At 37.3% G+C, this 15,951-nt stretch overlaps 1 protein-coding gene across 1 annotated transcript in view; it reads right to left on the bottom strand.

The window, feature by feature from the left end:
• Nucleotides 1–636: 636 nt before the first annotated feature.
• Nucleotides 637–15,951, bottom strand: part of LRIG2 (leucine rich repeats and immunoglobulin like domains 2) — a 57,912-nt gene continuing 42,597 nt past the window's right edge. Inside the window, exons 15-19 of the mRNA XM_075196266.1 lie at nt 14,432–14,881; nt 12,256–12,405; nt 11,056–11,205; nt 8,491–8,745; nt 637–7,120 (exon numbers count right to left, since the gene is read on the bottom strand). Coding sequence (XP_075052367.1) covers nt 6,885–7,120; nt 8,491–8,745; nt 11,056–11,205; nt 12,256–12,405; nt 14,432–14,881 — 1,241 coding nt within the window. The 3' untranslated portion in view covers nt 637–6,884. The remainder of the gene's footprint in view (nt 7,121–8,490; nt 8,746–11,055; nt 11,206–12,255; nt 12,406–14,431; nt 14,882–15,951) is intronic.

Here is a 15,951-nt window from a genome sequence, read left to right as displayed (position 1 = left end):
CTTACAGCTATTTATTCTGTTTGCTATAATATTGTGAAGTCTGCTCTTATAGATTACATTGCAAATAGGTAGTGTAAACAAATTCTAAAGCAGACTAACAATAATTAAGGAGTCCACAAAAAACAGGCAATATGCATAATTAAATGGTAGTTTTACATTTTGACCATCTCTGAATCAAGTAAAGTCTTCTCTCTCAGTATCGTTTTTGATGAGATGGGGGCAATAATTCAGAATATAATTTTAAAATTTTGTGTAGCTATGAACATGGTTTGCAATACAAATGGAGCTCACAGTACAAGACTATAAAACACTATAACTTTCAGCTATCCCTTTAAACGCCTAAAGTACTGGGAGCTATTGCTTCCTTCAAGTCCCAAGAGGGAATTAAAAAAAGTAGCATAGCAACCCTTCTAGAGAAGCACAGAAACCACCAGATTCCCAACAGTATAGTTGTAAGGGAGTTTTTCAAGAGATAATGAGCTTCTTTCGCCAAGTGCAATGTAAAATTTATGTGTTATTCTATCTCCATGTACTTGTACTCTGAATGCATTTGGCATTAAAAGAGATTTTGCTACCACCACCCAAAGGCTTCAAAATAATTTCTTAAATTATTCAAAGAAAAACAGACACACAAGATGTTTTCGAACAGATTATATTGTGTGAATACATAACAGTACCAGGAACATTAGCTTCAAATCATTGAATTACAAGTACAAGAATATAGCTATTTGCTGTTTCACTGTTGAAAATGACATGCATTGATTGATGGATGACCTGTGATGCAAGACTATAGAGTAGTGGCAAATTACAACAACTAGCTTCCACCAAAAATGGGAATGTAAGAAGCCTCTATTAAAAGGGACTCAGCCTTTGTCAGATAATCCATAGCAAACATAATTTTATGATGTGGTATTCTACAAAAGAGAAAGCCAACCACCTCTCACAATGACAAAGAAAACCCAATAACTACTACATAATGTGGGTTATGTACATGTACACATGATGTTATTATGCTGGTTTAGAACCTCTAGTTGTTAAAAATAGTGTTGGATTTTCTATCACTGGAAAGCATGAAAAGAACCTAAAACTGTCCATACATAGCTGGCCTAATTTGAAAAGATCCAACCACTCAAGCTTACAGCTGGAACACTTAAGGTGCCGATTATGATGATTGCAAACAGGCTGATAGTGATCATCTTTCAACCACATGTACCAATATTCCTAACGATCCTATATAAATATAAAAGATTATCGAGCATCATAGTTGATTTGGAACCAAACGCTGCAATATCAGTCCAATTGCCCCTCATCACCTGCAATATTGCAACATTTGGCCAGCATAAGTAGTAATGTTTTGTATATGTATATATATATTGCATAGTTACAAACTCAAAACTTTAGTGTAATTACATTGTTGGGGTTAAAATTAAAGAGCAATACATATATTTGAAAATTCAGGAATATGAAAGCTTAATGGGCATAGCATTACAATTGGGTTATTTTATTTTTAAGGATGTAGCATTGGAAAATCCAATTGTAGATAAAAAGCATCTAATACAATTGGAAACACACAGTAAAATATAATGCTAGATTCCATTTTCTTGCCAATGATACAATGTGAGACATTTATGAAAGCTATTGCACAAACTGCTATAGCAACCAGAGTCTACAATTTATCTATTAGTTAATAAAAAGTAAACATCTGTTGCAGCACATTTCTACCTATGAACGAGTATTCAGAAATGTTCCCCAGTAAATCCAATGTAGTACAGTAAATAGAAATTTGAGAATAAAACTAAAACAATCTGACTGTTATAAATACATTTTTAGAAATCAGATAGTCACAAAATAAGCTTTGCTATGTCTGTAAAAGGCTGAGTTTCTCTTGTCTGCCAAAAATATTCTATTATAATTGACTAAAGTGAACCTGCGATACAAAAAGTGTACAGATCTAACAGGTAGACAGTATCTGTTACATGGAGTGTACAATGATAGGACACCCTTTTCACATTACCCAAAAGCATCAATGGTGTTAACTTTTACAATATAGGCCATGTCGTGTAGAAGTTACATTCACATATAAGAGAAATTTGCTATTCTACACATTTCCCCATGTCTAAAATATTCTGTTTTAAGGTGGATGCCAAAAACATTGTTCATTTTGAAAGTCATAGCTTAGATTTTTAAAGAAAAGGCAACTTTTGGCTGGATATAAACCAGTTCAACATTTGCCAAAAGCCATATAAATTCATTGTAGCAGCCGAAAACACCCAAGCCACCTAATAAAGAAAAGGTGCAATATAAAAGGCAGCAGGCTCATCATTCCTAATAATCTTCAAAGTCCATAAAAACAGCCATCCCTTTACACTGTAAACTATGTGTTTTTATTTCATTGAAGATTAAGCATTTAAGGCGTAATTTTGAAGCTTAGTGCTTATTCATATTTAAAACAGTTGACCCACACACATCTGATTGATTGAGAATGCTTTCATAAAATGTCATTTCAAATATAGCATATCAGGCCAACAGACTGCCTGATTAACATAGCATATTTTGGTATATTTAAAAACAAAAATAAAAAACAAACAAAAAAAAGAAACATTTACAATGAACAATGGTTATGTGTACAAAAATATTTTATCATTGGGAGTATATTTACATATTTAACAATGAACCACAAAGCCTATAATCTTTGGCTACTGTACTCAGTAAATTATTTAACATGGAGTGAAGTTATAGTGCATGAAAAAAAGTTTATGATGACTTTTTTACATATATTTCATAGTAGTGTATGAATAAGCCTGGAGATATACTTTTTGCATGCAACAATCCAAAATAAACCATTTTAAAAATTAGCAGATTGTGAAATCAGATTTCTATTGCTTTTAAATTATCTGTTATTTTCATGTCACCTGTACATAGTGGAGGGAACAATACTCAATGGGGTTAAATTGTTCCTAATGAATGGATGGGCTGCATACCTAAGAAAAATGATTTAGCCCACACGATAGACAACTCACTTTGTGTAGTTAACAGGGATGTGAACAGATAACATCTTCCTTAAAATAGCATAAGACATCATAATAAGTACTGTATAACAATAAACAGAATAAATGTATTTCTTGAATTTCAAGGGATCTGTTCAATCAAAGGAACCAAGACAACACGTAATAGACTTAAAAAAACCCGATAAGCAAAACAAACGACTTTGGTAAATGAGGTACACAAAGCATATTAAAAGTAAGGTGCAGAATGTAGTGTTACTGAACATAAATATATGCTTATATGTAGTGTGAACAATATGCCTGGGTATCTATAATTAGGCCTGCCATTTTTGTAATAACTCTCCGAGACTTTGAAAGAGGACTTATAGGTGGGGAATGTTTATGAAGAATTTTTTTTAATTCTACTTGGGTATGTCCCAACACTGTTTATCTTGAAACATAATTGACAAAGAGCAACGAGTTAAATGACAAACTCTAGGTATAGGATTTTGTGCAATAATTGAAAATGCATTGCAAAATATAAAAGGACTGCAGAGTAATAGACTACATATGAACCAGGGCACAAGCAGCCATATTTCATATCACCCATTAAGGTGATACATTCCACAACATAAATATGTAACATAAAATTTGTGCTGGGATGTTAGTTTATTTGCTTTATTTTTCTTTTTTTGGATTCATCTATTTTGTTTCTTGCATTAATTATTTTTGTCAACTGGGGTCATCATCATTTTTGGAGTGTGTATTCCATTATACAGACATTTTGGTGCTCATAGGCCAATGTTGGTTTTTGCAATTCTTTGCATACCGCAGTATTGTTGTGATGCCACTTTTGTGTTTTAAATGTGTCAAGTTTTGCATTATGCCTCAGAAAATGCCAATTTGCTACTGGAAAAGACGGACAAAGGAATAAAAAGTAACTATTATTGAAGGCAATCTTGTTAAGCTACATCTCAAATTATCCCTTCCCAGTAACTAGCTTCCATTCATGGGACATGCAGTTTTAAAATCAGATGTTAATCACGTATTAAATCTTTGTCTCAAGATAAAACTGAGACCATATGTTCATATCAACAAGCAGCAATTTAATAACCAAGTAGAGAAGAATCAATAAATATGATCTAAACATATTCACTAAGGGCAACAAAGCAGATATATGCTGTGCAAAAACAACTTGCTGATTTATATGAAAGCTTTCACAAGGGACTCTCATGGAGCTATTTTGTAAAGTGCAGCTTACTGTACCAGGGACATAAAGAGGACTGGTCAATGATGCCTTAATGTAAAGCACACTATAGATTTTACCTTGCAAAAGGTCTTTTCTTTGGGCATAAAATAATGTTTCCACTCTACCTCCCTCAGTCCTCATTCCTCTCATAGTTTTGAATATATGTAAAACCCACATAACATAATTTAGTTAGTATGTTGTCATTGTTAGAAATGAGCCACCAGTGTGTTACTGTTCTAGCACAGCTGTTATGTGCCCACAGACCCAACAATCTGTATTATTTATCGATGCATGATGACACTATAAATGTTAGCTAAATATGACCAGTCCTCTAAGTCACACTCTGGGTATTATTCTTAAGTAAATAAAAAAAAAATGTAGATTTTCCCCCAAACTCGAATAAAAGCATTACAGACAACATGAAAACCAAAAAATTTAAATTCTTTAAATACGCTACTCAAACAGGATTCACTCTTGGAGGATAATGTTCACTAAGTTAATGAGCATAGCGCAAAATAATATGGAATGGAGTAACTAAAGTAGAAATTGAGAGGAACAAAACACAGTAGGATTGCAGCTTATTATGGTAACAGAAAGCTGTAGTTCACTGAAGAGTGCATTTAAAAATGAACAAAGATTTTGGGACTGATTTTTCCATCAGAAGCAAAAATATTGAGAACTTCACAATTCATGAAATCCTTTCAGCAAACAAATGCTCTCAATTTAGGTCAGCAATATTTGCATATTTTGTTTCAAATACTATAACATAGAAAGCCCATGCTTTGATAGGCACATACTCCGATCAACCACAACATTAAAATCAATTGCCTAATATTGTGTAGGTCCCACTCATGCTGTCAAAACAGCTCTGACCCATCAAGGCATGGACTCAAGACTTTTGAAGGTGTCCTGTAGTATCCTGGCACAAAGACTTTAGAAGCAGATCCATCTATGTTGCGAGGTGGGGCCTCCATGGCTCTGACTTGTTTATCCAGCCCACAGATGCTCAATTGGATTGAGAACTCTGTCATGTTCCTTAAAGAATTCCTGAATATATTTTTTACAGTGTGGTAGGGTACCTTATCCTGCTGAAAGAGGCCACCGCCATCATGGAATACCATTGACATTAAGAGGTCTGCAATGATGTTTAGGTAGGTGGTACATGTCAAAGTAACATCCACATGAATGCCAGAAGCCAAGGTTAACCACCAGAATATTGCCCAGAACATCACACTTCCTCCGTCGGTTTGCTTCCTCCCATAGAGCATGCTTGTGCCATCTCTTTCCAGGCAAAAGGTGCACACGCACCCGGCCATCCACATGATGTAAAAGAAAACGTGATTCATCAGACCAGGCGATCTTCTTTCATTGGTTCATTTCTGGCTCTCACATGCCCATTGTAGGCGCTTTTGGCGGTGGACAGGAGTCAGCATGGGCACTTTGGCATGGACAATTTGTGCTATACTTTGGTCTTCTGTGGGACTGAACCAGATTGGCTAGCCTTCGCTACCCACACACATCAGTGAGCCTTGGGTGTTCATTGGCCTGTCGCCGGTTGTTCTATCTTGGACCACTTTTGGTAGGTACTAACCACTGCATACCGGGAACACAAGACCTGCCATTTTGGAGATGCTCTGAGCCAGTAGTCTAGCCATCACAATTTGTCAGAGTTGCTCAGACCTTTACACCTGTCCATTGGTTCTGCTTCCACAACATCCACTTCAAGAGCCGACTGTTCACTTGCTGCCTAATCTATCCCAACCATTGACAAGTGCCATTTAATGTTGGGGCTGATCAGTGTACATGTCTAAGTATGTTAAGTATAGAAAACAAACGCAAATCTTGAATTGTTATGCGTTATCTTTGCACCAGTTGTCATAAGTGCCCTCCAAATGTTTCAACACAATTTCAATGTACTTTTGTGGTATACACATTCGGTCTCTTGAAAAATTAATACACTACTACAGAATAGAAAAACACAAAACTTTCCTTTATCTTGGAATGTCTATGGAAATTCTAGGTTTAAAGACAGGTTTTTTAAGTTATATATTTTGTTCTATAACGCATTTCAGATTTCATGGCTAGAGCTGGTAAAAGTAAGGCTGTGTATATGACTGCTGTTCAGTTCCTGCTTAAATGTTTACAGTAATATTAAAAGGCATTAATGTTTATTACAGTACATATGTATTTGGAACTGTACCATGTGTATAGGAGGACTATCTGGGAATAGTGAGAAGGTACATGCTTGCTTCTATGCATGTTGTCAAACATTTGCAGACACTGCATACATTTTAATGAGTTGATTCGCTTGGCTGTGAACCTGCAAGAGTAATATTAGAACCTTTGTCTAATACCTAGTTCATCTAGAAGCCAGGATACCGCATATTCATCCACTTTAACCAACATCACAGTGAATGGATTCATCTTGTTCTTTGATGCAAATAACTGTAGAAGAAGCGACAAGTGCTCGCATAATGACCGATCCAAGCTACATAGTTTTTCACCCGCCTGCATTCTGATGCAGTGGCTTTTTTTGCATTGGTCCACTCAATGTGTTTGTAAACAAACTTATTGTAGCACTTTTTGGCCATGGAATAGATTCTGAGGTAGTCAATACAAAGTCAGTTGACTTGCAGATTTATTTGGTATAATTAGGTCGTCTCCTTGTAATCACCAATATTTGGAGTCCTGCTCAAATCATAGCCCTGATCACATGACCTAAGGCAAGGTCTGGGTAGAGGATGCTCTTCTGTTTTTGTTGAAGATACAGCTTCATTTCTTAACATTGTATTTTCATGGGCTGGTACAGGACGATGGCAGAAGTGAGAGTGCGTTGCAGATAGGTTGCCATCTTTCTTTATATTCCAAGACGTACAGGGAAAGGAGTCTGAAAGCACAATAGAATAAGCATATAAAACAATGTACAGTTCTAGTACAGATTACCAACATAATTTTACTACTCTACAATTATTTTTTATTACAGTTGCTACAGTTTATATTGGGACTTACAATAGATTACATTATAAAATCAGTGGTGGGCAACAAATGTTCTCTATGCAGGCGGCCACACATTACCTTCCCAGAGAAGCAGGGTTCACATTAGTAGATTAGCAGCAATATGTGTTTATGCAGTGAAAACAGTAAGTTAAGAAAAGATGGTGAGAAGACATTCTACAATAGACCAAACAACTACATAATGTGTGTGCCTACAGAGTGCTCACTTAAATACCAGAATCACCTGGAAGGTGACAAAAGAGGATAAATTACTGTGTGTAGGAGAAGCTTCATGTAACCAGATAGCTGCATACAGCCTCTTCGCTCCCTGTTGCCCTCTACTTGTAAAAAACCTTTAAGTATTTTGTATGAGAGCGCTTTAAAGACAACCTCGGCAACTACATACATAGAACACTCATTCTGTTATATAATTATCTGCTAGAGATTTTTAGCTAAAGTGTCAATTCAGATTGGAAAAATAATCACCCTTATATTCCCATCCCTTCCTTATCTGGAGGCAAGCATCTCCTACATGCCAGAGATCCTAGAAATAATCCCCATGGTTCTACTAGCTGTGGGTCATGCCAGGAAGAGTGTTACTTTTTGGCGGAGTAATCCTTTAATTTTTGCTTATATTAATACCATAGCGATGTAGAGGACTTAGTAATTTGCAAATCATCTTATCATGAATTTGAGAATATGAAAGATAAAAATTAGTGAACGTATATTTTAAATGTGTTTTACATATATTAAACCTTTTATATATTTAAAATCAGGTGTCCAAATAACGACATAATTCAAAGTAAAATGAACATGGTTGCGCACACCACAGCACCAAACTTTTTAAGATGCATCTGAATTTGAAGCAAATCTGCCAAGAGTCCCTCCAAAGGGCCAATTACATAATTAGCACTAACCCCTCCAGCCCCATATTATTCCTTCTTTTTCTATCACTAACATACGTTGCTGTGCATGCAATCAATTGATTCAACAAGAGAAAAATAAATTTAAAGTACTATGACGACACTCGGGGAAGATGTTATTTTCTTTAGTCTAAAAAAAAATGCAGACATTTTTTCATTTAGTGGTGCTTCTTTGTGAATAATAACCCTGTTGAGAGATGAATTAGGGACACATAGTTTGATTATAACAAGAAAGCAAGGTGGTGGAAAAATGCTTTTCTGAAAAAAAAACAAAAAAAAAACCTCATAAATAATGAGATTTACAACCACAGATGTGAAGTAAACCAGATGCATTGCTTACCACAGCTGGCTTTTACTGCCTCATTTCTGTCATAGTTTGTGAGGAATGCAGAAATGTCCTGCTCAGCAGCAGATGCTGCCACCTCATGAGTGTGAGGCAGGTATGTGTCCTTTGGAATATGGGTCATAAGGCTGGATAACGTTTGGTCCATTGGGTCCTCCTCTGTTATGTATGTATATGGACAGTATTCCCTGGTCCGTGAGTAGATATTAGCATTGTCATAACAATCGGAGCAGATCATAACTTGTCCAGTACCTACAAGTACAAGCAAGTTTTATCAAAGCTGGAACAAGACTTTTTTTTACATTTGTTTTCATACATTATAAATTGCAATGAATTAAGTTGTTTCACTTTAATAGTAAAATTGTTCCAAATATTCATAACCTTTCCTGACGCAGTAAACCTTAATGTGTGTAATCAGGATTACATTTTTGTTGCAAGTAAAGACAATGAGATTACACACATATATAATAATTCAAAGGGCGGGGCCCACACACCCTAATTTCCAAATATATTACAGGTGTGAATATTGTGACCGAAAGTATAATACACAATCCTAGAATGCAGGTGCACTCTAAGCACCAAGACCATATTAATTAGAGACAGGTATATACATTATATGCGCAAAAATATTCGGACACTTGACCAGGGACTGTAATGACATTGTATTCAAATACATATACTTTAATATGGACTTGGTCCCCCCTTTTGCTTTCACTCTTCTTGGAAGGCTTTCCACAAGATGTCAGTATTTCTGTGGGAATTTGTGCTCATTCATTCTGTAGAGCATTTATTAGGTCAGACACTCATGTTGGACGAGAAGGCCTGGCTCGCAATCTCCGTTCCAGTTAATCTCAATGGTGTTTGATGTGGTTGAGGTCAAGACTCTGTGTGGGCCAGTCAAATTCTTCCTCACCGAACTCATCAAACCATGTCTTTGTAGTCCTTGTTTTCTGCACTGGGGCAGTGTCATGCTATGTTGGAATAGAAAAGGGCCTTCCCCAAACGGTTGCTACAAAGTTGAAAGCATAGCATTGTCCAAAATGACTAGGAGTATGCTGAAGCATTAAGATTGCCCCTCACTGGAGATAAGGGGCCTAGTCCAAACCCTGAAAAACAGCCCTATACCATTTTTCCTCCTTCACCAAACTTCACAGTTGACATAACTAAAGTCAGGCAGGTAACGTTCTCCGGGCATCCGCCAAACCCAGGGCCCAGCCCATCTGACTGCCAAACAGAGAAGCGCGAATTGTCACTCCACAGAACACATTTCCACTGTTCCACAGGCCAGTATCTGTGTGCTTTAAACCACTCCATCTGACGCTTGGCATTGGTGATGTGAGGCTTGCACGCAGCTGCTTGGCCATGAAACTCATTCCATTAAGCTCCTGCCGCACAGTTTTTATGCTTACATTAATGCCAGTGGAAGTTCGGAACTTTTCAGCTATGATATCAGCAGAGTGCTGGCGACTTAGGCACCACTGCACTTTAGCTGTATGATTTTACGTGGTCTTTCGCTTTGTGGCTGTTTCTCCTAAACGCTTCCACTTCCTAATAATATCACAAATGTTTGCAAATGGAGACTGCATGGCTAAGTGGCTTACATTCCATAGATTGTAAGCTAGCGAGCAGGGCCTTCTCACCTCTGTCTTTTTTACTCAGTTTGTTTACTGTGTTTGTCTCCAATTGTAAAGTGCTACGGAATAGCGCCTCTTCTCCTCCCTGGTGCCATAAAGTCTATGGCAGCAGATTTATCTTTTAAATCTCCTGCTTAAAATACTTCCAGAAACCTTGCACCAGGGGTGTGGAGAAATGTAACTGGCAAAAAAGTACGCTTTTACTTTTACATGCAAAACAAATTGTAGAATCTTACCAAGACCTCAGATTTTTATTTTTAGCTGTTTAATTTGCTATTAGATAACTGGTAAGTCACTTGCAATTTTACCAAAGAATACCACTGACTAATGTGCGGGATTTCCAAAACAGAAAAGTGGAGATATAGCCCATATCAAGTGATCAGATTCAAGCTATCATTTATCTAGTACAATCTAGAAAATAATAGCTAGAATCCGACTGGTTTATATAGTCTAAACCTTCACTTTTTCTTTTTAGATGTTTTATTAAATCTACCATCAAGATTGACAGGATTAGTAGCTATGAACAAATTTACATTTAAAACTATTAAACATAAGAGGGGCTAGTTAAGAACACTTAGACCTTGGTTTGAATTCCAAGTTAGATCCTAAAGCAGGCCTGTCCAACCTGCGGCCCTCCAGATGTTGTGAAACTACAAGCCCCAGCATGCTTTGCCAGTAGACAACCTGTTGATAGCTGGAAGGGCATGCTGGGACTTGTAGTTTCACAAACATCTGGAGAGCCGCAGGTTGGACAGGCCTGTCCTAAAGCATGGTATTAAACAATACCATGTAATAGTGAACTATGGAAACCAGATCAGAACCATTAAAAAAACACAACTATAAAACACCAACATACAAAAGAAAAAACAAGACAAAAGAGTGAGCAATCGGAAAGGACAATCACTTTTTTGCAATATGTACTTCTTACCTGGGACAGGAAGACTATCCCGTATTTCTGCTGTGTGTATGCTGCCACTACGTCCATATAACTGGGGTATCCTGCTGTTCTGCATATTAGGCGCATATTGTGTGTTCAGGATTTCTGCATCTGCCTCACTTCCAGTGTCTACATACAATCCTTTAATAGAAGAGGTTACAGTTGTTGCCTTTATAATGCACAGTAAGAGTAACAAATAATAAATCTTAAAAGGGAAGGTCACATTAGTGTTTTATCTAAAAGAGTTATGAAACATTATCAACACCATCCCTTTTGTCATTCAATAGGCTTTTCACTGTTGTGGTGGTGTTCTACATGTTCACAATACCATAGCCTTATGTGACATTTAAACCAATCCAGGTCATCAATATTCTATAGAACACAGCTAAATATACCCACATTAACCAAAATATTTATGCTTTGAGATAGGTCAACCATTTTTATGCCTTGATTCATTACTTGAGAAATGTTCTAAACACTACATGTATTTTACAAATCACACAAAATTATATTTGTACATATCACATTTAGAAGTGCCAAACCGCAGATGGAGCTTTATAAACAGTCAACGGGATGGATGGTTGAACTACCACCCACATCCCCCCCACCCTACACACAGCGGCTTAACTTAGAGATTGTCAGGTGTGGCAACAGAACAAAGAATAGTTTAGTTTATTTAATGGCTCTGAAATTCTAAAAACAAAACAAAAACACAATGCCATGCAAAATATTTAAAATTGTTCTAGTCATGGAGATTTAACACACCTCTGGGTCCTGACAGAGTTGAAAATCACAGGTGCAATAATAAAATATTTAGTCAAGAAAAGAAAATATTCTTACAATTTTAAGCACTTCTGAAGTTTTATACCTGATGGCCTGTTTCGATGACTACTTTTCTCCTTCTGAGTTCTATTATGCTTCAGTTCATACGCCGGGGAACAGCATTTTGGCTCAGAGAATAATTTTGAAAACCTTTCCAAGCAACCAGTGTGCATTAGTAGCATAGTGATATCATTTCTGCTGCAAGCCTTAGACTTACAAGTTTTATGTGTGCCTACAAAAGTGGGATGCGTCTTACAGAGCAAATACTCCCATGTTCAAACCCTAATTTGACAATAACACTAGATATGTTATTTAATAGGACAACCCAATCAAATAAATACATTCATTTTGCACCTAAAATACACTTACCATCTGTTCCTTTATGAACGCAGCCACTGGCAGGAGGCATCAGCTGCTGGTGGCTGCCAGCCTCAGAGTTACTATATCCTTCTGGTGGCTCAGACAGTGTTCCCTGGGAGGATAGGTAACTGGGAATGTCAGCAGGTAGATTCATGTCCTCTGTTGAGAAGAAAAAGAAATAAAAGTGGACAAGCTCACTGCCAGACTCTTGATAAATCAAAATACACATCCATATAGTAGTAAATCCTGGCTAAAAATAAAATTTATTATGTCATCAAGTGCAATCCTTTAAAGGTGCCCAGTCAGGGTAAAAAAAAAATAAAATAAAAAATAAAATCACCCTATCCAGTCCCTCACTAGAGCCCCACGGCTGCTCCAAGCACAGCTCTGTTTTTCATGTCATAGAGCTAGCAGAAAGCCAGATGCTGTGTGTGAAGATGCAGACTGCTTCAGAACCAAAAATGGAGGAGTCGTAAGAAAAATTGTTTATAAATGAAGTTTCCATGCTCCACTAAGGGGGAGGCACTGTTGGTGAAAACTGATCAAATAAATGGAAATGCTGCTTTGAATAGTGTATTAGTAGGGAAAGACACTACGGGATTCTATGACATTACTCAACACATTTAGCCTCACCATCAAATTCTATATAAAAGTGGAACTAAACTGAGATATTTGGATTCATCCAACACAACCTAACTTCTGTGGTACATGAGGTCTCCTAATTTATATAAAAACATACAAAAACAAAGAACACAATATATTGGTACGGACGTGTGTTTAGATTACGCATTCATCCGATTATTACATACGGGACTGCACTGCATGTAGTGGATGTATGTAGGCTTTTATATATTTCACATAACTTCTTGGTCCCCTGACCTCTCTCCTCCTGTACTACCTCGCTATCCCCACATGGATGTCCCTATACTAAATAAAGCTCAACATATCCAAAACAGAGCATATCTCCCACCATCCCCCCTCAAATCTCCCTCACTTTCAATACCACCACAATTTCCTCAGTCTCCCAAGCCTGCTGCCTTGGTGTCACACTTGACTCTGCTCTCTGTTTTATTCCTCACATCCATCTCTCCCAGTCCTGTCAATTCCACCTTAAAAACATTGCCAGAATACGCCCTTTTATTTTTACTCAACATGCTACCACACACTTTATCCATTCTCTCATCTCCCATCTTGACTATTGCAAATTACTGCAGTAGTGGCATCTCAAACACCCATATAGCTACACTTCAATCCATACTAAAGGTTGCTTAAAGATTGATCTTCCGCTCTCACCATTCCACATCTGCTGCACCAGTTTGCAAATTCCTACACTGGCTGCCCGTGTCCTCCAGATTCAAATTACTCACCCTTAACTGCAAAGTCCTCAACACCACCACACCTTCATACATCGCAGATATTATATTAAAATACTCTCCCTCCCACCCTCTTCGATCTACCTCTGACCTACACCTTGTTTCCTCTTCGTTAACCACCTCACTGGCTCCTACAAGACTTCTCTCCACTTATAGAACTCCCTACTACGCCCAGCCAGGCTTTCCCACAGTCTTAAAAAAATGTAGACATTCTCTAAAAACCCTTCTCTTTTTTAATGTTCACACTAATACACCCTCACAGCTGCCCCAATCCCCACTCTAAGTCACACTCTTTCCTCTTGTTTCAGCTGTACCTTCGTCCATTTAGAATGTAAAGCTCTCTAATGAGCAGGGCTCTTCATACCTTTTGTTTTCATGTCTGCATTTATTTTGTCTGCCTTGTATGTCCCTGTTTTATGTATGTTCTGTTTACCCTACTGTAAGGCGCTGCAGAACACTGTGGCGCCTTACAAACCTACAATAATTCAATATCCATATAAGCCTGTATATTTTTGCTAGTTACTGTGGGAAAGGAGCTAAATATATGGAAAAAATCCACCTTATTCAGTGTCTGATTTATCAAATATTAAAACCTCTGTAAAACAGATTATGCAAAAATGAATTTGATTTAAGATGAAATACTCTTTCCAGCTTAACATTAGAAACCAACTACAGACATATTAATTTGTTTTTGGTCAACAGTTTGCATAATGTTCTGAGACTAAATCTGTCTATTGTAATAGTTATTGTCAACAAATTACAGAGCGAATATGGGCCAATAGAGGGCAGACATAAAATTCTTAAAAACTTACCAGTGTTGGTTATGCTGTAATCCTCACTTTTTCTCCTCATGTGGTAAATAACAATCACCCAAACCAAAGATGTTCCCACTACACAGCAGACAACTACAATTATGACAATACCAACAGTAGTCCAACCATCATCGTCGTAGCCAATGACAGTTTGTGATGATTCACAGTTAGGTGATGACAGGACAAAAAGGTTGATGTGACCCCGCTCTGTTCCAAGAGTATTAGACATGCTGCATGTATATTTTCCAGCATCCTCTGGGCCAGCATCAACAATGATAAGCAGCTGATTTGCAGCAGCAAAGAAGTGTCGCTCTGTTACCAAGAGTGGTCCGTCATCTTTAGTCCAGTTCAGTCGAGGAGCTGGGCTGCCCCCTGCTATACACTGCAATACAGCTGTCTCCCCACGAGCAACTGTTCTATCTTCCAGGGGTCTGATAAAAGATGGAGTTTCTGAACAGGAATATAAACAGTTATAAAATACATGAATGCTTAATGAAAGAAGTGCAGCTGAATAAGAACCAGTTACGACACATATGACTGGAGTTGTAGTGTATAAAAAAGCCCACTTTTCTAACTGAAATATGCAAAATGCATGAATGCAGAAAATTCATATTCCCTATTGTGGTATCAACTCCTTATAAAACATGTAATGAAAAAAAAAAGTTGTTTTTTTAAAAAAAAAATTACAAAAAAAAAAAAGCTTGCTTAATGGTGTGTCTTTCACAATTATAACAATAAAGTTTTAGCTTTGCATTTTGAAACATTGTTATGCCTACCAGAGGCTTCCTAGCATTTAATGAATGCTAGGTATCTAATAACAACAATGTAAAATGCTAAGTGTTCATATCTTCCATTGCTATTACTGCTGTGTTTGATTATAAAGATGAATGTAACATAAATGTTATACAGCACCACAAGGTCCAATTCCCTTAGTCTAACAATAAAACAGGGAAAAAAATGAAACAATTCAATGAGAATATACCAATGTAAACAGGAAGTCACAAGAACTCCCTGCCTATATAGGGTATTGTATCAGTGAAGTGGTATTGATACAATACAGAGAAAATTAAAATTTTGCTAGTATGTGTCATATTCAAACAGAGGAGTTAAAAAGCCAGTTTTATATATATTGTGGCAAAGAGGCTTATGTCACACCTCTCCTATAGGGAAATGGGTAAAAATCCAGCTAGACTGCAGGAGTAGGCTGCAGACAGGGTTACATTTTCCCTGGGCTGCTCTTTCAGCACGCACACACACACAGGTGTTTCACATGGGTGTAATTTGTTGTATTCTGTGGTTGGTTGTAGTGCTGGGGTGGATGATAAAACGCTGGCATCGTTAGCCCCGCCCACAAATACAAACAGTTAGAGGCCAGCTAGTAATGAGGGAACTACTGTTTAGCCAATAGTTGCCAAACTTTAAAGACTGGCGCTGCCTTGCATAGGGAAGTTTCCCTTTACAAGGCAGCGCCGCTTTAAATTTAAGCGCTGAAGACGCCAAACTCGCGGGTGTTGAAGAAC

Source organism: Mixophyes fleayi, chromosome 2 (assembly GCF_038048845.1).
Source record: "Mixophyes fleayi isolate aMixFle1 chromosome 2, aMixFle1.hap1, whole genome shotgun sequence".
NCBI lineage: Eukaryota > Metazoa > Chordata > Amphibia > Anura > Limnodynastidae > Mixophyes > Mixophyes fleayi.
The sequence above is the reverse complement of the archived record's forward strand: the minus strand, read 5'-3'. Positions and strand labels throughout refer to the sequence as shown.